Source organism: Diabrotica virgifera, chromosome 7 (assembly GCF_917563875.1).
Source record: "Diabrotica virgifera virgifera chromosome 7, PGI_DIABVI_V3a".
NCBI lineage: Eukaryota > Metazoa > Arthropoda > Insecta > Coleoptera > Chrysomelidae > Diabrotica > Diabrotica virgifera.
Window position 1 is genome coordinate 231,693,092 of NC_065449.1, and position 22,284 is coordinate 231,715,375.

The window sequence follows — 22,284 nt, forward strand, 5'->3', positions numbered from 1 at the left end:
TATTCTTATAGTACTGTGTATTATTTGAAAGCAGGAATTACTTCTTTTTACAAATTAGTGATATCCATTTTATTCATGAGTTTATCTTTAATCTCCACAGGTTTAAAATCTCTTATATTGGTAGATATCAATAGTATTGAGATAATAATGTAAAAAGAAATCATTAAAAATATCAATACAGACAATACACAGTTAAAAGAAAATAATTAAACAAAACAACTAAAAAGTGCATACAAATACAAAATAATAAGAAATAAAGTACAAAGTGGTTACTCTACTATCAAAAATGATCATTTAAAAACAATACAAAAACAAAATTAACTTGATTAACAAAAATGTACTTGAAACTCTGTATTTTAAGATGAATAAATTAAATATTAAATAGGATGTAGGTTGAATAAATTAAAAAATGATAACTACAAAATATTTATTATTGGACCTATGTCAACAGTGCAAATTAAAAGCAAAACAATACACTGTCAGCGATATATACACTTCGTCCTTTTATCTTTGTTAAAAATAGTTTAGGTTTAGAGATGCACCTAAATATAATTATGTTCTAATTTAATCATTAGGGAAGTGCATTTAACCAATTAACCTATAAATAAATCAGCTTACTCACCCTATTTTAGAATTACCAACAAACTACAATAAATAACAATGTTTAAATAAATATTAAAATTCGTCTAAGAAAAGTTACATAACATCACTAAGAACTGTAAGCTGAAGCAGAGCTGAAAACACGAGAACAACCCTAATTAACCATTTCCGGACCAATCCGGGCATCCGGGATTTGTTGATTGATGAGGATGGAACATCGACCGTTTTCGACTTTTTACGAGGATCGAAATAATTGGCTACAAGGCCTGTAGATCCAGACTATAGATCCGTGCAATGACGTAAAAATCCGTGGATCACATTCAGCGGCCAGGGTTGCCACTTGTAACATAATTACCGAATTGTAACATATTTTTTCCATATTATTATTATTATTTTGATAAAAAAAAACAAGTAATTGCAATCTTTTTTTCCCTGGAAGCCGTCTGTTGTGAACCGGTCGTACTGCCGCCACTTGGCTTATTGTACATCTTCCATTGTACTGGATTGTCTGGAATGAAACCCATTCCAGAATTCCGGAACCCTGTACCAGCTTATACTGGTCTAGTGGGCGGGTGCCATACCTATTTTGAGTCACTTCGATGTCTCCGAAAAGTGTTTGCCGCCTTCGATCCAATGCCTCACAGTCATGCAAGATATGATGGACTGTTTCAGGCTCTCTGTTACAGAGTCTGCAGCTCAAGTCTCCATGAAACAGCTCCATTGTATGCAGGTGACCCTTAAGACCGCGTCCCACCATCAAATAATTTGATCAAACTGGTTTGAGCAAACTGAAAGTGACAGTTAGTGACGTCACATCCTGAGTGTTCATTGTGGATAATAATGAAAAATTTTAATTTTAAATAAAGTACAAACAAGTTAGACAACTCAATACAAAAAATTTGATCAAACTAGACTGATAGTGAGAGCACAGATTTTTAGAATTTCAAAAAAACTGCAATTGTGACGTCACTTTGACGTACTTCCGGAGTTTGCTCAAACTGTTTGATCAAATTATTTGATGGTGAGACGCGGCCTTTAACTGGCGCATGCCCAGTGAGGAAACCTGTTATGACTCTGAGCTGATTCCTGCTTGTTTTCAGCAATAATTCAGCCCTACTATGACAGTCCGATATACAGCTTGCCATATGTGCTTGACCGGGTATACCCTCCCAGTATGAAATGTGTTGATTTCGGATCCAGGCTTTTTGGCACTCCCACGGCCGGCTCTGGACCCAGGTATTTTGTGCCTGATGCTCTCCTGGCAAGTGCATCAGCTCTTTCGTTGCCGTATATGACCAATGACCTGGAACCCATACCAAGTATAACACTGTTATGTTGCGCCAGTCTGTCAAGTTCGTGTCGACATTGCCACACTAGTCTAGAGTTCACCTTAGGACTTATAAGAACCCCAATGGCTGCTTGACTATCTGTGCACAGTGGAAATTTTTGGGGGAGAGTTCATGGATCTTGAGGGTGATTTAATTACTTTTCTCTGATGCAAGGTCACTTAATTATTCTTACCACCCCTAGGATAAGTGGGTTTTCAATTATTTTTTGGATGGGCCTAAAATTTTTTTGTTTGACCGCTCTCGGTTTTTCTTTTTTTTAGGATTATTGAATTGATATTTATTTTGTCTGGGGGGGGGGGGTCATAACCCCCGTGACACCCTCTTGCTTGGATCTGCCACTGTGTGTGCATATGTTAATCCGCTGCAGTTCGAAGACCCTCAAGTTATTTTCTCTTACTTACTGCAAGATTGCAAAAATCTTTGCCTGAAATACGGAGGTATATTCTCCCAGTGGAATAAAAATGTTGAAATTTCCACCACTACAGAATATTCCTGCGCCCAAACCATTTTCAGTTTTAGACCCGTCTGTATACCAGGTGTAACCCTGCAGTCTGGGTCGAGAGCTCTGTCCTATTCCTCTCGTGGGCAAATGTCCACTGGAAACAGTACTTCAGGCTTGTATCTGGATGTCATATGGTCAGAAATCATCATCCATTCGGCATCATTAGTTTCATTTATTATTCTACTATGTCCTGCTTTAACTGGTACGTTGCTCAGGTTTTCGCAGTCTATAATATTCCATTCTCGCCTTACCTCTTATTATTATATGTAAAGGAGAGAGATCCAGTAGTACCTCCATAGCTAGCGTAGGCATACCCCTCCTAGCTCCCGTGATCCCGAGACAAGCAAGTCTTTGAACCTTGGTTAATTTGATGATGGCACTCTTTTGCTGCACTCTTGGCCACCTTATTGGTAATTTGACTTGGTAAGTCCTAGGTTTTCACCCAAAGTGATCGAAAGTAGAACCGGAAGTCGATATTTGAAATATTCGTGTAATTGCGGCGGAGCAGCACATTGAAAATCCGAGTTATGAAGAAGTAGTTCAAAATAATAAAGAAACTAAAAAACAGAAAAGCGCCAGGAACGGACGGAGTTTCGGCAGAATTGTTGAAATATGGAGGATCCGAACTCTGGGGAAGAATTCATTACCTGATAAAGTTGGTATGGACCAAGGAGCAAATGCCGGAGGAATGGGCAGTTGGTCTTATACAGCCAATATATAAAAAAGGATATAAGAGGAAATGCCAGAATTACAGACCAATTACATTGCTAAATGTAATATACAAAATCTTTTCTGGCATTATCTATAATAGATTGTCAGAATACTCCGAAAATATAATTGGTGATTATCAAAATGGATTCAGACCATAAATAGAGCCACTACAGACAACATATTCATACTAAGAAAAATACAAGAGAAAGCTTATGAATACGACATATTTATACAGGGTGTCCCGAAAAGATTGGTCATAAATTATACCACACATTCTGGGGTCAAAAATAGTTCGATTGAATCTAACTTACCTTAGTACAAATGTGCTCGATTTTTTACAAATCGATTTTTTTAATATATCGAAAACTATTAGAGATTTTTTATTGAAAATGGATATGTAACATTCTTATGGCAGGAAAATCTTAAAACAAAATTATAGTGAAATTTGTCCACCCCATAAAAAAATTATGGGGATTTTGTTCCCTTAAACCCACCCAAACTTTTGTGTACGTTCCAATTAATTTATTATTATGGTACCATTAGTTAAACACAACGTTTTTAAAACTTTTTTGGCTCCTAGTATTTTTTCGATAAGCCAGTTTTTATCGAGATGCGGCTTCTTTTTCAATATATTTACCCAAAAATTTTATGGGGGTTTTGTTCCTTTAAACCCCCAAATGTTTGTGTACGTTCCAATTAAACTATTATTGTGGTACCATTAGTTAAACATAGTGTTTTTAAAACTTTTGCGTCTTTTTTTTCATAAGTTACCTTTTATCGAGCTGTAGCTTCTTTTTCAAAATATACCTAAAAATGTAAATTATAAATAAATTTTCAGATTATTAACAGGTCTCTATAAATCGTACATAACCATATCCAAATATGTGGTGGATTCGACAAATATTAAAAATATCTCGATAAACACTGGCTTATCGAAAAATTACTAAGAGGCAAAAAAGTTTTAAAAACATTGTGTTTAACTAATGGTGCCACAATAATAATTTAATTGAAACGTACACAAAAGTTTGGGGGGGTTTTAAGGGAACAAAACACCCATAAAATTTTTATGGGGTGCGCAAATTACACTTAAATTTTTTTTTAAGATGTTGCTACCATAAAAATACTACATGTTGATTTTCAATAAAAAATCTCTGAGAGTTTTCGATATATGAAAAAAAATCGATTTTCATTTTGTAACTTCAAAGGGCTGTAACTTTTTTTGTGTGCACTATTGTATATAGGTAAGTGAGGTTCAATCAACATATTTTTGACCCCAGAATCTGTGGTATAATTTATGACCAATCTTTTCGGGACACCCTGTATAATATGTATATAGACTTTAAACAAGCTTTTGATAGTGTGAAAAGAGACAAAATGCTGGAAGACCTCCGTAATCTAGGTATAAAATATATTACCCTTATAAAAATGACGTTGCAGGGTCCAAACGCAGTTAGAGTAGATGGAGAACTGTCTCACCCCCATGTTGATGTCAAACAGGGGAGACAGTTCTCCATCAACTAGTTCTTGAGGCAGTCATCAGAAAAGCCAATGTAACTCGCCATATAAATACCAAAACAGTACAAATTACTGCATATGCAGACGATGTCGCCATTATTAATAGAAGTAAGACACGACTAATAGAAACGTTCAAGGAAATTGATCCTGAAGCACAAAAAGAGGGCTTAAAATAAACGAAACAAAAAATAAGTATATGACCATCAAAAGAACCCCTGAGAATAAAAATAATATATTGAACGTGTGGATGCCTTCACATATCTGGGCACAGAAATCAATCAGAAGAATTCCGTAATAGTAGCGAAATTAATGCACGTATTTCCAGTGAAAATCGTACATACTATGCTAATAAAAGATTGATGACATCGAAATTATTAGAGAAAAGAACCAAAATGACTATCTACAGAACCTTAATTAGACCCGTGGTGAGCTATGGTTGTGAAACCTGGGTGATGACGAAAAGGGATGAAGCCCAACTCAGGACATTCGAGAAAAAGATACTGAGAAAAGTATATGGCACGGAGCAAGAGGAAGACGCCACATGGAGAATCAGGAGGAACAACGAGATTAATAAACTGAATGAAGGGTATGATATTGTAAGATTTGTGAAAAGTCAAAGACTGTCATGGCTAGGACATGTTCAGCGACAAGAAGATATGAAAACGACAAAGAAAATATTACAGTGGAAGCCGGTAGGAAGGCGAAAGGAAGGTAGGCCCAGGACGAGATGGTTGGATGACGTGGAAGACGACCTGAAAACCATGAATATTAGACAATAGAGGAGAAGGGCACAAGAGAGATCTGAATGGAAAGACATAGCCAGACAGGCAAAGACCCGTCCAGGGTTATGATGCCAAAAGAAGAAGAAGGAAGAAGAAGAAGTGTAACGTTGCGTTGATTGATATATGATTTTACTGATTTTGAGTAATTTTTACTAAACTCTCGACTTCAAAACCGTCAAAATTTCTGAGACACACACGGCACTTTCAGTTAGAACTTTTTAACCGTAAACGATATAAAATCCAAGAGTATACATTTATTCCCATCTTTCCGAGGTCAACTTTCTAATCTTTAATACCATCCTTGGGTTATAAGCTTGCATACAACACCTTATTTGCCATCATATCTGTATTAATAACGGATGAGTTATATTCACGTATTGACGGACAGACAGACAGACAGTCATGAAACCGAAAGTATATATATTTTTACTCGTCTTGCTAAGGTGCGTCGAATAATGTATCGCTTGTACTTTCGGTTGCATTTTTAAAACTGGAACTCCTAGGTCAAATTTCTCACGTGCCTTCAGTATCGTCCTTGGATCATAAGCTTTCATTTGACAAAGTAGAATTCTCCAAAAATATGGTAAGTACGAGCAAAAGAACTTTTAGTTCTGATTCAGATTCGACATTGTACTCCTTCCTCGTATCTTCCCTGTATTATCACTTATCAGACTGTTATGTCATATTATACGTTGAGAACTGGATGAAGATATTAAAAATGAAACACTTATTGACAAATACTGGTATAAAGGCCCCGTCTCACCATCAAATAATTGACAGTTATTTGATCAAACTTGACAGTCAAACTTGACTATAGTTGATTTTTTAACCAAGAGGAGTAAACTAAAAAGACAGATTCACACCCAAGAAAGTTACTAGAAAAGTCACCAAATTCATCTTCTTTTTTCTTTGATCATATCACCTTTCGATCATAATCCATACATATTATATTATACTAACACATCGCTAAAGAGTTCTAAAAACAACTGTTTTCTGTTTTTATACAAAAATAGACTAAAAACCTAAAAATTAAAGGAATAATGCAGAAAACGCAAAAAATCGCCGATATATTTAATTAACCTATAAAATGACAGAAGAGCCAAAATTTCATAAATGTCATTAGTGTCAAAATTTAATAATAGTGGAGTAAACTTGCCTGCGGTTGGACCAATTAGAAACAAGCATTACGACGCGGTAAATTTGAATCACTCCTCTTGGTTAAAAAACAAACAATAGTGACACAAACTATACATACTAACTGTCACTTTGTGTCACTAACTGTCAAGTTTGATCAAATAACTGTCAATTATTTGATGGTGAGACGGGGCCTTAAAATGTTTCTCAAATTCTATAGATTCGTATTTGAATGTAAATTTGTTTGAAGAAATTGTAAAATAAAATAATTTCCAATAAATCACGATAGTTTTGGCAACATCGTACCATACTTTTTTCATTTGACTGGTGACATCGCTGTCATGTTGCCAACTTTTGTTCGTTTACATACCTCCGAAATAAAAGGAACTGTCATAATCCGAAATTTAAACAGAGCAAAATTATGAGGTTATGTATTTGAAATTTTATAAAGTTATATGATGTCTTTTTGGAGACTTCAAATAATATAAAATACAATAATTATGGCACATCGGCTGTTAACTAGTTGTAGAAGATTGGAAAATCTAGTGTGGAAAACATTCAAGCAAAGTAATGTAAACTTTTCACAGGTCAGTTCAATTATTTCATAACAAAATGATTTCTAACATAAGACTTTTCAGCAAAAATTTTCTTTAAAACGAGCTGTATTAGACGAATGGCGATTATTTTGCGAGAAGCCCCCTAAAGGATTTGAAAAGTACTTCAAGCCGGGCGGGGCAAAAGAAATCAAAGAACCTCCCAAAGAAAGTAAGGAAGTGAAGGGGAAAGATGGAAAGACTGAACCACAGAAAGAGCTTCCAAAGCCACCACCAAGCAAGGCTCCAGGTCCTGGCAGTAGTTCTAAGCCCTATGAACAGTGGTCATTTGGATTGTTTGGAGGCTCCGGAAGAGGGTAACTAAACTACGCGTCATAGAAAACGGGCACCCTAAAAAATGGGTAATTTTTGAGGTTGCGTATCTCCTAAACTTGTTGTCCGATTTAAGTAATTTTTTGAATATCTTATAGCCTTATTCTTTGTCAATATCTCTGTAATAATATTTTTGCTATACATGTAAATTTTCATTGTATACCGGGTGTACGAATCAAACTGTGTTTTTTTTCTCAAAGTTCGCAACACCCTGTGGAATATCCTAGCATTTATAAAATACTGAAATTAAAACCCAACTATAGCCTCAGGTGTTCTCAACATTTTGTTTTTTGATTCATTCGCTTATGTTGGATAATACAAAAGTTAGGTACTTTAACAATTAGCCACGTTCTTTTTCAGTCAGGGTGTTTCTAAACAAGTGCGACAAAGTTTAAGGGGTAATTCTGCATTAAAAAATACTGACAGTTTGCTTTATAATCGTATGTCCGCAAATGCTTCGTTTGCGAGATACGGGATGTTGAATTTTTTCTTACAAACTGACGATTTATTTGTTGCTTTAAAACCGGTTGAGATATGCAAATGAAATTTGGTGGGTTTTAAGACATAGTTATTGTACATTTTTTTATATACAATTAAGAATTTTATATTCAGCATTGGCGTGCATATGGGTAATATGATCGGTCATATTACCTGTATGCACGCCAATAGTGAATGTAAAATTCTTGATTGCAAGTCAAAACATTCGAAATAACTATCTCTTAGAACCTACCAAATTTCATTTGCATATCTCGAGCGGTTTTAGGGCAATAAAATAAATCGTCAGTTTGTAAAAAAAATTCAACATCCTGTATCTCGTCAACGAAGCATTTGCGGACATAAGTTTATAAAGCAAACGGTCCTTATTTTTTTATGCAGAATTGCCCCTTAAAGTTTGTCGCACTTATTTACAAACAACCTACACTGATGAAGAACATGACTAGATGTTAAAGTACATAACTTTTGTATTATCCAACATAAGAGAATGAATCAAAAAACAGAATGTTCAGAAAACCTGAGGCTATAGTCGGGATTTAATTTCAGTATTTTATAAATACTAGAATATTCCACAGGATGTTGCGAACTTTGAGAAAAAAAACACAGTTTGATTCGTACACCCGGTATACAATGAAAATTTACCTGTTTAGCAAAAATATTATTACTGAGATATTGACAAAGAATATGGCTATAACATATTCAAAAAATCACTTAAATCGGACAACAGGTTAAGGAGATACGTGACATCAAAAATGACCTATTTTTTAGGGTGCCCGTTTTCTATGACGCGCAGTGTATTTATAATCATACTTAATCTCATGCTCTATCTAAAATAGTTTAAATAAACATGATTTATCACATTTTATAATAAAAAAAAGAATGTGTGTGTACTTTGTACGCACGTAAGGAGTTATACTTCTATTATATAATTTCAACGAAATAAATATACTTAACAGTTACAATACAAAAAATTAAAAATAATTACCAAAAATTAACCAAAACAATGCCAAAAATAAAAAAAAAAATATGAATTGTCTGGGATTTGAACCTGCTATCTCGCAATCTCTCGATCTCTGGTCCAATGCTCTACCAACCAGGCTATCAAGGCACGTGTTATTGACGTTTCGGATATACATAATTACACATAACGGTGACAAGTGAAATATAAAAATAGATATTTTATTATTTTACGCCCAAGGAAGACAAATTCAAAGACACAAAAATTATAATAAATAATACATTTACTAAAAAACACTAATATATTATTTTAATGGCTTATTTGCGCTGATACATAATTTGAAAGATTAGCAACTAAACGTCATACTGTCTGTGTGCGCATGCATGCAGATTTATGAAAAATTTTACTCTCAATCACACCTAAAGAAGTATAACTTCAATAATTGCTCTCATGATAGTAATTTGTAGGGTTAATTTATTAATTATGTCTAATTAAGTAAATAATAATCCAATGCAACTTATCAGCAATGTTTAACACATTCATGGACACGCTTCAGATGTAGACACATTTTCATATGGAGTAAGTGTCTTGCAGTGTAAGTAAGAGTATGCAGTTGTGTCCCTGAATGTGTTAATCTACCAAGTTAATTGAACATGATGATATAAGGCAAGAAAATATTTCACACAATTTGAAATAAATTATTTTATTGTATAATGGTGCTACAGTTTCATGAGTATATATTTTATTGTTTATTTATATTTATAAGAAATATTTGACACTCACTGTTTTTGACTTTGACAACCTATTCACCTAAGAAATAATAATATTAATAGTTGAATTTGTTGTTTATTGAGTTTGTTGCTGCCCAATAAAAATAGTTGGGATGAACTATATAGGGTTTGTTCCAACTCGATACAAAACCGTTCTTGAATAGTTACGTGCAAGCTCATAAAGAGTAACGAATAATTATGCACAGTAACACATTTTTTGTTACTGCACATACTTGTAACCGTTCAAGAATGGTTTTTGTGACAGGTTGGAACAAACCTATAGTACTTACTAATGAAGTAAAAACCTCACATGTAGGTAGGTGGTATATAATTCATTAAAAAATTTTTTCTAAAAATGATCCAAGATGGATAAAATCACAAACGTTTTCGGACCAATCAGTCCATCATCAGGTGGTAGAAACTTCAGATCCAAAGTAGTTGGAACTAGCTACATATTTAGGTCAAAAGACCTTAATGTAATAATAATTATGCCATTTAGGCTACAAAAATGTCGACAATAAGTCGATGTCACAAGAAATTAAATTGCAACGGTATTAAAAAGTGGTCTTCATCTTGGCCTCAAACTGACTATAGTCAGTCTGACTATAAGGTCTTGACTTTAGGTCAAAAAAACTTAATGTAATAATAATTATGCCATTTAGGCTACAAAAATGTCGACAATAAGTCGATGTCACAAGAAATTAAATTGCAACGGTATTACAAAGTGGTCTTCATCTTGGCCTCAAACTGACTATAGTCAGTCTGACTATAGTCAGTTTGAGGCCAAGATGAAGACCACTTTGTAATACCGTTGCAATTTAATTTCTTGTGACATCGACTTATTGTCGACATTTTTGTAGCCTAAATGGCATAATTATTATTACATTAAGGTCTTTTGACCTAAATATGTAGCTAGTTCCAACTACTTTGGATCTGAAGTTTCTACCACCTGATGATGGACTGATTGGTCCGAAAACGTTTGTGATTTTATCCATCTTGGATCATTTTTAGAAAAAATTTTTTAATAAATTATATACCACCTACCTATATGTGAGGTTTTTACTTCATTAGTAAGTTTTTATTATGGTATACAGCCAATGAGAGGAATCTTTTCCTTTATATTTTAAACCTATAGTACTTTTCTATTAGTTAATAATGAAAAAGCCTAAGAAAAGGTAGTCATCATCATTCTCTTTGCCTTATCCCTATGCGGGGTCGGCTTCCCTAATTGCATTTCTCCACACAATTCTATCTTGGGTCATATCAATGTCAATCCCCTTTACCAACATGTCCTGCCTTATCGTCTCCCCCCAGGTCTTCTTTGGTCTTCCTCTCCTACTCCTTCCAGGAATCTGCACTTCAGCTATTCTTCGTATTGGGTGATTAACATCTCGACGTTGAACATGACCAAACCATCTTAACCTATGCTCTCTCATTTTGGCATCAATTGGTGCCACACCTAGACCTCCCCTAATATACTCATTTCTAATTTTATCCTTCTTTGTCACTCCATTCATCCATCGTATTATTCTCATTTCTGCCACATGCATTCGTTGTTCCTCTTTCTTCTTCACTGCCCAACATTCAGTTCCGTACATCATAGCCGGTCTTATGGCTGTTTTATAGAATTTTCCCTTCAGCTTCATTGGAATTTTTCTGTCACACAACACACCACTTGCTTCTTTCCACTTCATCCATCCAGCCCTAATTCTACTGCATGCATCTCCATCTATTTCTCCATTACTCTGTAATACCGATCCCAGGTACTTAAAACTATTGCTTTTTACAATCAGTTCACCATCCACAGATACCATTTTATTTGTAGTAACTCCATCTTTAAATGAACATTCCAAATACTCTGTTTTTGTCCTACTAAGTTTTAAACCTTTTTCCTCCAGAGCTTGCCTCCACTGTTCCAGTTTTTGTTCTAAGTCTCTCACTATTTCCTACTAACACGACATCATCAGCATACATTAAGCACCATGGAATGTTACCCTGTAGTCTCGCTGTTATCTGGTCCAAAACTAATGAGAATAAATACAGACTAAGCACAGAGCCTTGGTGCAATCCTACTTTCACATGAAATTTATCAGTCTCTCCCACACCTGTCCTAACACTAGTTGTTACTCCCTCATACATATCCCTCACAATCTTTACATATTCACCAGGGACTCCTTTCTTATTGAGTGCCCACCACAGAATCTCTCGAGGAACTCAATCATATGCTTTCTCAAGATCAATGAATACCATATGAGCGTTTGTTTCTTTACTCCTGTATTTTTCCATCAACTGCCTTATAATGAAAATTGCATCTGTTGTTGATCTGCCCTGCATAAAGCCAAATTGATTCTCGGATATTTTGGTCTCTTCACGTATCCGTCTATCAATTACTCTTTCCCATATTTTCATGGTGTGGTTAAGCAGTTTTATAGCCCTGTAGTTTGTACATTGTTGTATATCTCCCTTGTTTTTGTAAACGGGTACCAGTATACTGCTTCTCCATTCGTCTGGCATTTGTCCAACTTCCATAATTCTATTAAATAGACCTGCTAGCCACCTTGTTCCTGTCTCTCCCAATGCTCTCCTCACTTCCCCAGGTATATCATCTGGTCCTATCGCTTTTCTTTTCTTTATTTTTTGAAGCGCTTGAGCCACTTCCTCGTTTATTATTTTGGTGACCATTGCTGCTACTGTCTCCGTTGACTCTACAGGCTGTCTGTCAAATTTTTCATTTAATAAGCTGTCAAAGTACTTTCTCCATCTCTTTTTGACATCCCTTTCGTGAACTAGTATTTATTATTTTCATCTCGGATACATCTAATCTGATTAAAATCTTTTGCTTTCTTTGCTCTCTTTTTGGCTATTTTATATATCTTCGTTTCACCTTGCCTGGTATCAAGTTGATCGTATAGGTTTGAATACGCTTCTGCTTTGGCTTTTGCTACTGCTACTTTCGCTTCCTTTTTCGCCACCATATAGTTTTGGTAGAAAAGGTAGTATCAAAGAAAAGGTAGTATCATTGTTTAAAAAAGAATAGTTGGTCAACGCAGTGAATAAATTTGTTTCATTCTAATTGAGTCAGTCACCAGATATCACCATCATTTCTGTCAGGGTTGCAATGTCACGCGTAACTACGATAAATCCAAAATGGATAGACACAAAGTTGGATACGATCCTATTCATAACACACCAACTCTCATACATATTAAGAAAAATAAATATATGGAAGAATATATTTAGAAATTGAATTAATGATATTGTGCTATTATATGTATAATGTATAGTAGTAATATAGGGATCAGGCCACTCTTGCTTTGAGTGCTTCATATTTCCTTATAATATATTAATCAAGCTGCTATAAAACCAAATTTTTTCATCAAGTTTGAAACACTTACGTTATGTCTTAAGATGCCTTTTTTCAGCCTTCCTATTTGTCAAATGCTCTTCAATCCTAAGTTGTTCTTTTATCTTTACGTGATATCTTACAATTATTGTATATTAGGAATTTTTCGGGTGGAGTTAAAATAATTTCTTTTCTCTACCTGTATGACTAAATCACAGAATAACTAACCACACAGAAGCGAATCTGACAGTTGTTTCCATTGATTTTGTTGGGACCGAAATATTTGCCCTTGTGCACCACTTATAGAATAGAACTTGATGTTCTAAGGAATAGACCATTCCAAATGATGTAATATTTTTGACAAGTAGTTATTATTTAAATATGAAATATGAAATTTATCTATAAAATATAAATAAAATATAAAATAAAACATAGATAAATATAAAATTTAACTATAAACAACTGTCACTGTCAGTCGTAAAAGTAAGGTTGCACCACTTACGTGACGCATGAGCATGAAAATTATGTTACTGTTTTCGGCCTGAGTTTCGCTTCTGTGTGGTTAGTTATTCTGTGACTAAATACCAACTAACTGTATTTAGGATCTATAAAATACAGTAGTTGGTAGTACTGGGCAGTGACATATCTAAACATTTTCCTTGTATGGGGGGAACTTTAAATGAAACATCAACCCAAAGACATTCCCAAACTACATAAAAGACATAAATAATATCTTATATTTATTAAGTTCTCTTAGTTTTCCTAACTAGCGGGCTTATTGGGTTGAATTTGTCTGTCTATGACTAAAGTTCCATGTCAGCTAATGCATTTTTATGTTTCAACAATTGTTTTCTTTCATTTTGGACCTTGTTGGGGAGGGGAGTTTCCCCCATTCCCCCTTGTTAATTTGCCACTGGTACTGGTGTTACCAAGTACTGAGTCAGAACTTCTAGAACAATCTAAATTCTGACTCATTACAACCAAACCCAAAGCTTATCATATCAGGGTAATAATTGATTTGATTATATTGTCTGTAGCATTTTGAAATATTTTGTTTGGCACCTAGTGATGAAGTTTTAATTTTAATCATGTTTGCAATGATTCCCGGGTGAGTTTTTGTGGGCTATAGACTATTACCATGTATCCTTCTTAGCTAAATCTATATTAATTTAAGGAAAAATGGTTTTAATAAGAGTTTTTATTATTATTTGTGAATAATTTATAAACGTAATTGTTCTAAAGGCTTTGCATACCAAGAAAGAATAAGGAAAGACAGCTTTAAATTAAATTCGATTTGGGGCCACCACCATCAGGTGACCAAGATTTCTGCTTTTCAGCGTCTTCGGAGCCGCTGAATCGAATTTAATATAAAGCTGTCTTTCCTTACTTCATTTTACCCATATTTGAGTACTAAGGATGCAGAATTCTGTTGGAATTTTATCTAGATAAGTGGGCAGGTGATGGATGTATATTGTAGATTCACCCATGTCTGCTATTTATTGGCCTGTCTTTATAAATTTGTAAAAAGCTCAGGCAACAGATAGTTACCAAGGATTCTGCACTCTGACCTATAGATAATTTTTTTTAGGTAGATGTAGCTAACAAGTCCGTACGCATTTTATATTTTATCAACATGCATAGTTCGACAGCTTGGGTTTAGTTCGCTTCGGGGTACACCACAGGTAGCTCTGAAGACGCTGAAAAGCAGAAACCTTGATCAGCCGATGGTGGTGGCCCTGAATCGAATTTAATCTAGCTGTCTTTCCATATTTGACTTTATTCATATTTTAGTACTAAGGATTGAGAATTCTGTTTAGTCCAGAAAGCCACTGCGCATCCGCTAGGAAAAATATTCCGATTCGGATTTTTTGCACAATCTTACTCAAAAAGCACCCCTTTTAACAAATTTGCATGTTGCCAGGACCAAAAGTGGGCCAAAAATTTTTTAAACGATTTTTTTTTGTTTTTTTCCTAAAATTATTTTTTTTGCATGAAACAAAGTTTATTTAGGTTTTTCGGATCATTCCAAACAGAAAAGGTCTTTAGTGACTTTTCTCTAAAGTTGATATTTTTTGACATATAAGCGATTAAAAACTGAAAAATTGCGAAATCGGCCATTTTTAACCTTCAAAAACTATGTGAAAAACTGAAAATTTGAATGTTGCCAAGGTAGGTAGATATTCTTTAAACATCGATTGATGAAATCCCGAAGAGTTTTTTGCAATACAGTATTCAAAACTCCTTTGTTTTTTAATTTCTAATCACCGTTCCATGTGTATACAGTATGGTGCAAATGAAAGGAATAAATTCGTTATTTCGTAAACCGGCGACTTTAAGGAAAAAACCCGAAACAGGTCGATTTTTATTTTTAAGTTATGATATTGTGGCATATATGGTATACTAGTGACGTCATCCGTCTGGACGTGATGACGTAATCGATGATTTTTTTAAATGAGAATAGGGGTCGTGTGGTAGCTCATTTGAAAGTTTCTTCAATTCTCTATTCAGTAATGTAAACATTTACATAATTATTTATACAGGGTGTCCAAAAAATTGTTATTAAATTAAATTATTTGACAAAAAGAAGTAGAAAGACACCCTGTATAAATACTTATATAAATGTCTATATTACTGAATAGATAATTAAAGAGCCTTTCAAATGAGCTAGCACACGACCCCTATTCTCATTTAAAAAAATCATCGATTACGTCACCACGCCCAGATGGATGACGTCACTAGTATACCATATATGCCACAATATCATAACTTAAAAATAAAAATCGACCTGTTTCGGGATTTTTCCTTAAAGTCACCGGTTTACGAAATAACGAATTTATTCCTTTCATTTGCACCATACTGTCGGTGGAAAATAGTGTCGCGCACGCTTGATTAGCAATTAAAAAACAAAGTAGTTTTGAACATTGTATTGCAAAAAACTCTTCGGGATTTCATCAATCGATGTTTAAAGAATATCTACCTACCTTGGCAACATTCAAATTTTCAGTTTTTCACATAGTTTTTAAGGGTTAAAAATGGCCGATTTCGCAATTTTTCAATTTTTAATCGCATATATGTCAAAAACTATCATTTTTAGAGAAAAGTCACTAAAGACCTTTTCTGTTTGGAATGATCCAAACAGTGTTGCCAACCGCGTTTCTCTAGATTATCCGATGATCGCTCGAAAAAGATCCGATTTGTCATGAAAAGATACGCTCACAGGCGTAACCAGGGAGGGTTGGGGATTATAACCCCCCGCCCCCCATTTGGATGGACTTTTAGCTTTCTATGCTTAACACCATTACTCTTCCATACCCCTCAGAGGGGCGCGACCCAAAATAGTGACAACTCTACCTTATCGATAATAGTCTACGAGAAGTGCAGGGTAAATTGAAGATGGAATTACAAAAAAAACTTTGTATGCCTTTGTACTCACTTTATAATGCTCAAAAAATTACAGGATCTGGATTTCAATGCATATTTTTTTTATACTTCTCGTATCAAAGTTGCGCGTGAAGTTAGGCGTGTTAATGACAGTAGCAGTTTTGGGAGCGACCCCTTCCAGAGACCATCCAGTAGTTGTAAGCCCTCTCCCCTTAGGATCATCTCGCAGAGACCATCCAGTAGTTGTAACCCCCTTCCCCTTAGGATCATCCTGGTTTCTTTTATCTTTTTTTTATATTGAATACATTACTGAAAACCCTTTGTACACTCGACGCTAGCGTTTGAAAATGGTAGAACAAATAGTAATGAAATTACTTTTTTTAAATTAGGAAACAAATATATGTTATCTTCATTTTTTAATTTTACCATTTACCCATTATAAAAAAGTATTTTCGCTAACCAAAACTTATTTCAACAGACGTTTACTTGAGCATTGCACTGTACATAAAATAAAAATAAAACTCAATCGTGCAGCAGCTATCAAAGACTAAAAACCCATAAATAAAATCGGACGGCAGAATCCCTGTTTTTGAAATTTGAATTGGATCAGTATGCCTTATGGTGGAAAGATTTGTGCATTCAAATTCTAAAGAAAACAATTCGCACAGGTCCCCTTTGTCACTTCTTATCTTAGATAATTACCATAGAAATTATCCGATGTCGTTAACATCCATCCAATATATAGGCTATTTATAAAAATTTGGGTAGAACCAAAGAAAATTAATGTGTTGTTGGGAATATATGAAAGAGAAGCGGATTTTTTTAAGTTTATTTTTGTTATTAGTCTGTTGTAGTAGATACACTGAAAAATATACGCAAATATCCGATTTATTTAAGGATACGAAGAAGATACAACAACTCTCAAAAATATACGCAAATCGGATAATTATCCGCCGATTGGCAACACTGGATCCAAAGAAGCTAAAAAAACTTTGTTCCATGCAAAAAAAATAATTTTAGGAAAAAAACAAAAAAAATGTTTAAAAAATTTTTGACCCAATTTTGGTCCTGGCAACATGCAAATTTGTTAAAAGGGGTCCTTTTTGAGTAAGATTGTGCAAAAAATCCGAATCGGAATATTTTTCCTAGCGGATGCGCAGTGGCTTTCTGGACTAGTTGGAATTTTATCTAGATAAGCGGCCAGGTGATGGATGTATATTGTAGATTCTCCCATGTCCGACATTTATCGGCCTGTTACTTTATAAAATAAAAAGCTCAGGCAACCAAGGATTCTGCACTCCGGCCTATAGAGAATTTTCTCTGTCACCACAAAAGAAAGTTGTAACAAATACTAGATTCCTTAGCTGAACACGAAAGGGCTCAGCTAGCAAATTAAATAATTTTACACACTTCAAAAAATTTTTCTTTTCCTATTCATTCATCTAATCCAAATAGACTCTGACACTTTTTAATACCATGTACAACTCTGGCCATTGAATAGTTTACACCCGTACATATCTGTATTCGATTTTTTGAATTTTTACCTTGTTTAAACACACTTTTTACGTCAAAGTGATCTGATATTTATCTAAAATTATCAGAACTGGATGCGAATAAGGGTCCAGGTCCTGATGGATTGCCTCCCAGCTTTCTCAAGTACTGTTGTTTCATATTATCCAGACCTCTTTTTCACATCTTTAATCTATCCTTAAATGAGGGTGAATTTCCAGAATGTTGGAAAAATAGCTTTTTAACACCTATTTATAAAGCGGGAGATAATTCATTGGTGAATAATTACAGGCCCATTAGTATAATTAGTGTAATACCAAAGATATTTGAATGTTTTGTATGTGACTATCTTAAAGCTTCACTTGAAAAACAGCTAGTAGACCAACAATTTCAATTTCGGAATAGCAGATCAACCGAATGTAACATACCAGTGTTTGTGGATTTCCTGAGGAAGGCTTTGGAGAGGGGCTGTAGGGTACATGCACTGTACACCGATTTCTCCAAGGCCTTCGATCGGGTCAACCAGAGTATTTTAATATTAAACTTAAACAAATGGGTGTTAATGGTCCACTTCTTGAGTGGCTGAGAACATACTTGATTGACCGAGTTCAGATAGTGCGTATCAGGGATTTTGTTTCCAGTGAGATTAAGGTTCATTCAGGAGTACCTCAGGGTTCTCATTTGGGGCCCCTGTTATTTAACATATTCGTCAATGATATACACCACTGCTTCCGGCACAATTCACCTCTTCTTTTTGCAGATGATCTAAACTTCTATACAATTATCAACAATACAGAAGATTGTATTAATCTTCAACATGATCTTGATCGGTTGAGTGAGTGGTGTATGTTGAATTACATGGCCCTGAATGCATCCAAGTGTCATTGTATAATGTATTATCCCTCTGGGGCTCAGTGGAGAACGTTGTTCAGATGGAAACACCAATAGCGATAAAGAAATTTATTTATAGAACCGACACTAGGGTAATTTTACCCCGGGAGAACTTTTGAACACTGATTGGTTACTGGTACGCATTTAGTCGAAGACTGATGAAGACTCTATTTGAAGTTACATCTTGACTGCTTGAGTTGATTCTTGAGAATGATTCTAAATGTGTATTCTTTCTCAGCGGTGGCACTTAGTATTGGTGTCAAGCGACGCGCTGAGTATATTTACAAATATTGAGAACAAAGAAATATATTTGATCATCAAATTAAATAATGCAATTGCCCGAATTATTGTTTACAGTTTACAATTCGTGAACTAAATTAGAGACCCGTACATGTAATTATATAATAACAAATTGGTTCATGTCATATACGGGGTGATAAAAATATACTGTTCAATATCGAATATGAATAATGAATGTTTTATATTGGACAGTCATGCTATTTCTTTTGGACGATCGAGAGACCCAATAGAGTATAATTATAATATGTATACAGAATATTCCTGTTGACTGGGTTACTGAAATTCGTGACTTGGGAGTTAACTTAGACTGTAAACTTTTATTTGAATCACATTATACCTCAAAAATTTCCAAATCTTTACAAATGCTTGGCTTTATAAAAAGATGCACTAGAGACTTTCAGAATATTGAAGCAAATAAACTACTATATTGTTCTTTAGTTAGACCTCATCTAGAGTATTGTTCTTGTGTATGGTCTCCATCTTATAATATTTACATATCAAAAATCGAGACAGTCCAACACAAGTTCTTAAGGTACGTAGCATATAAACTGGGTATACCTTTTGAGTTAAATCATGTAAATTATCATCAAATTGAAACTCAATTGGGTATTCTCTCATTGCGTGACCGACGAGTAACTAAAGATGCAAGGATGCTTTATGGCATAATTAATTCAACAGTTTTGTGTCCTCAGCTACTTGAGCAGGTTGGTCTCCATGTACCTCTCCGTAGAACTCGATTGAACCAAAAATTCTATGTTCCTAACCATAGAACCAACTATGCTTATAACACCTTTTTATCTCGAGCACTACAATGGGTAAATATTCACCCTGATCTAGATTTCTTTGCACCGAAGTCTGAATTCATTTCAGGCTTCAGGCGTATGTTTGTTTGAGTAGTTGTGGAATAGGTAGTCATTATTGTGATATGTAAATCTGTTTATATATTATAAACTTGTAATCTTATTGGGCTGCAGCCCGTTGAAAATAAATAAATAAATAAATTATCAGTGGATGACCCAGAATCATTACCATTGGCTCTACAACCCATGGTGGGTCTTGGCCTGTTCCAGAATCAGCTTCCTTTCCGTTCTATCCTTCGCCTTGGTTTTCCAATTTCGCACTCCCTAACACTTGCAAGTCGTCTTCTACCTGATCCTTAAATTGTGCTTTGCGCCTACTTCTTCTCCTCACTCCATTCGGTGTCTGGCTATAAATGTGTTTCGACAGCTCCACCTCATTCATTCTCTCTAAGTGGCCTAGTCACCGCAGCCTGCTATAAATTTGTTTCGACAGCTCCACCTCATTCATTCTCTCTAAGTGGCCTAGTCACCGCAGCCTGTTTATTTTGATAGATCTACCAATACTGAAGCGTTTTACATGTCTGCTCTGATGGATACAGGGATAAGACTAACTACTTGAACACTGGGGGGTCGAAATGGGGCTAAAGAAGAAGGAGCAGGCACATAAAGCTTCTTTGCGAACGACAGCTCAGGTTTTGTTGGTGGGTCGTGGAATCGTTAGGGGGGTGAGAGGGTTTAAAGATGACTAACTACCATTACCAAATAAATAAAGGATACTTACACAGACTAGAGGACTTTTCTACTATTTAAAAATGGACGCCGTTTGAAATAAATCCTCTGGTTCATTACTGGGTACATACTGGACATATTCTGTACTTACTGATACCAATTGGGGGGACATTCATCTTAGATTCCTCTGTTGGGCTTAATCGGGCTACCTTTATCCTCAATATTGGCTTCTATGCCAAATTCCTTTTTTTTACTCTACTAAAACTCTTTTAAAACGACTTATAGATGAAAACAGGTTCAAGACAATGGAGACAGGACGAAATTGCTAAACAAACATCTCATTGGGACATCAATACTGGAACAGGAGTAGAACATCACCACACAAGGCCGGCCATCAGCTACGCAATTCATTTATACTGCGTCGTACAACCTATACGGAGTACCCGATTTTCACCGTAAAAATCCAATATCATGGGGTGAAATCCTCCACGAGTACTCTGAACAGGCTACAAACCCTTCACACAACTTCACATAGCGACAATGCAATACTCATTACCGGCAAAGTAATGGTTTTTGATGAGCCCCACATTGCTGGCTCGACACACCAGCGAAAGGATACCGTGGGACTGATTTGCGCTTCTCCCCGGACACCGGGTGAAACCACAGATCAAGAAAAGAACCGCGCAATTACCGAGCGATTCTGATCCTTAGAGGTGCTTATTCAGTTCAACACACAAATTTCAGGGGAAGCGCTACGCAATATTCTTTTTATATTGCGAAACATTTTGAAATATTTCTAACAGGAGCAGCTTAGGATATTTTAATGATATATAAATTCACAAAATAAATTAAAAAATAGATATTTTTCTTGAGATAGGATATAAAATTAATGAATGCTATTAACAAAACATTGTAGCGGAAATCCATCTGCTACAATACTAGGCTCACTATAAAGGTGGTAAAGCTCAGACCCAGAATAAGTTGATTAAAATTAAAAAATCAAAAGCTAAATCAAAATAAATGTAAAAATGAAGGTGTAAAGTATGTGACCACAGCTGTAGATATTATAAAGTTTTGGTGTAAATGAAAAAAATCTATAATTTTAAGAGGTAAATTCGAAATTGTTTTAATTGCTTAATTGCATAATTATTTCTAGGGGAAGTGGTGGTAAACCCTTTGGGGATTCTGAAAGGGACAAATGGTATGTCCTGGGTGCAGTAGCAGCTGTAGCTTTCCTAGCAACCGTGACCATGTGGGAGATGGGTTATAAAGAAATCAGTTGGAAAGAGTTTGTACATAGGTAAGTTATATTTATTTAATTACAGGTTAAGATATTTGTGTAACAATCTTTTTAATACCACAGGAAATTTAACAAAATTTTATTAACGGATAAACTATTCTGGATTCATTACTAGTCGATGGTGACAATTCAGGTTTCTTTATCTAAAATAGAAATTAGATCAGCTATAATTTATAGCTAATCTTTGAATTTGCAGGAAATATGGCTTCTCTAAGTCTACTCATTGTTGAGAATACTGCATCAGTATTTATTACTTGAAAACAATCATCATTATCATCAATGGCATTAT

The 22,284-nt window shown here is 34.9% G+C and overlaps 2 protein-coding genes and 1 long non-coding RNA gene across 4 annotated transcripts in view; 2 read left to right on the forward strand and 1 right to left on the reverse strand.

Moving 5' to 3' along the window:
* The window catches only part of LOC114327263 (protein bric-a-brac 2-like), a 55,794-nt gene extending 54,735 nt beyond the window's left edge, over positions 1–1,059 (reverse strand). Inside the window, exon 1 of one of the 2 annotated variants that reach the window (XM_028275807.2) lies at positions 623–1,059. The gene's annotated coding sequence lies outside the window, so the exon portion shown is untranslated. The remainder of the gene's footprint in view (positions 1–622) is intronic. The other variant, XM_028275808.2, reaches the window with a different exon arrangement.
* The window catches only part of LOC126887724 (uncharacterized), a 92,575-nt gene that overhangs the window by 40,458 nt on the left and 29,833 nt on the right, over positions 1–22,284 (forward strand). The window lies entirely within an intron of this gene.
* The window catches only part of LOC114327264 (AFG3-like protein 2), a 43,181-nt gene continuing 27,866 nt past the window's right edge, over positions 6,970–22,284 (forward strand). Inside the window, exons 1-3 of the mRNA XM_028275811.2 lie at positions 6,970–7,180; positions 7,232–7,503; positions 21,852–21,995. Of these exons, the coding sequence (XP_028131612.1) occupies positions 7,094–7,180; positions 7,232–7,503; positions 21,852–21,995 (503 nt within the window). The 5' untranslated portion in view covers positions 6,970–7,093. The remainder of the gene's footprint in view (positions 7,181–7,231; positions 7,504–21,851; positions 21,996–22,284) is intronic.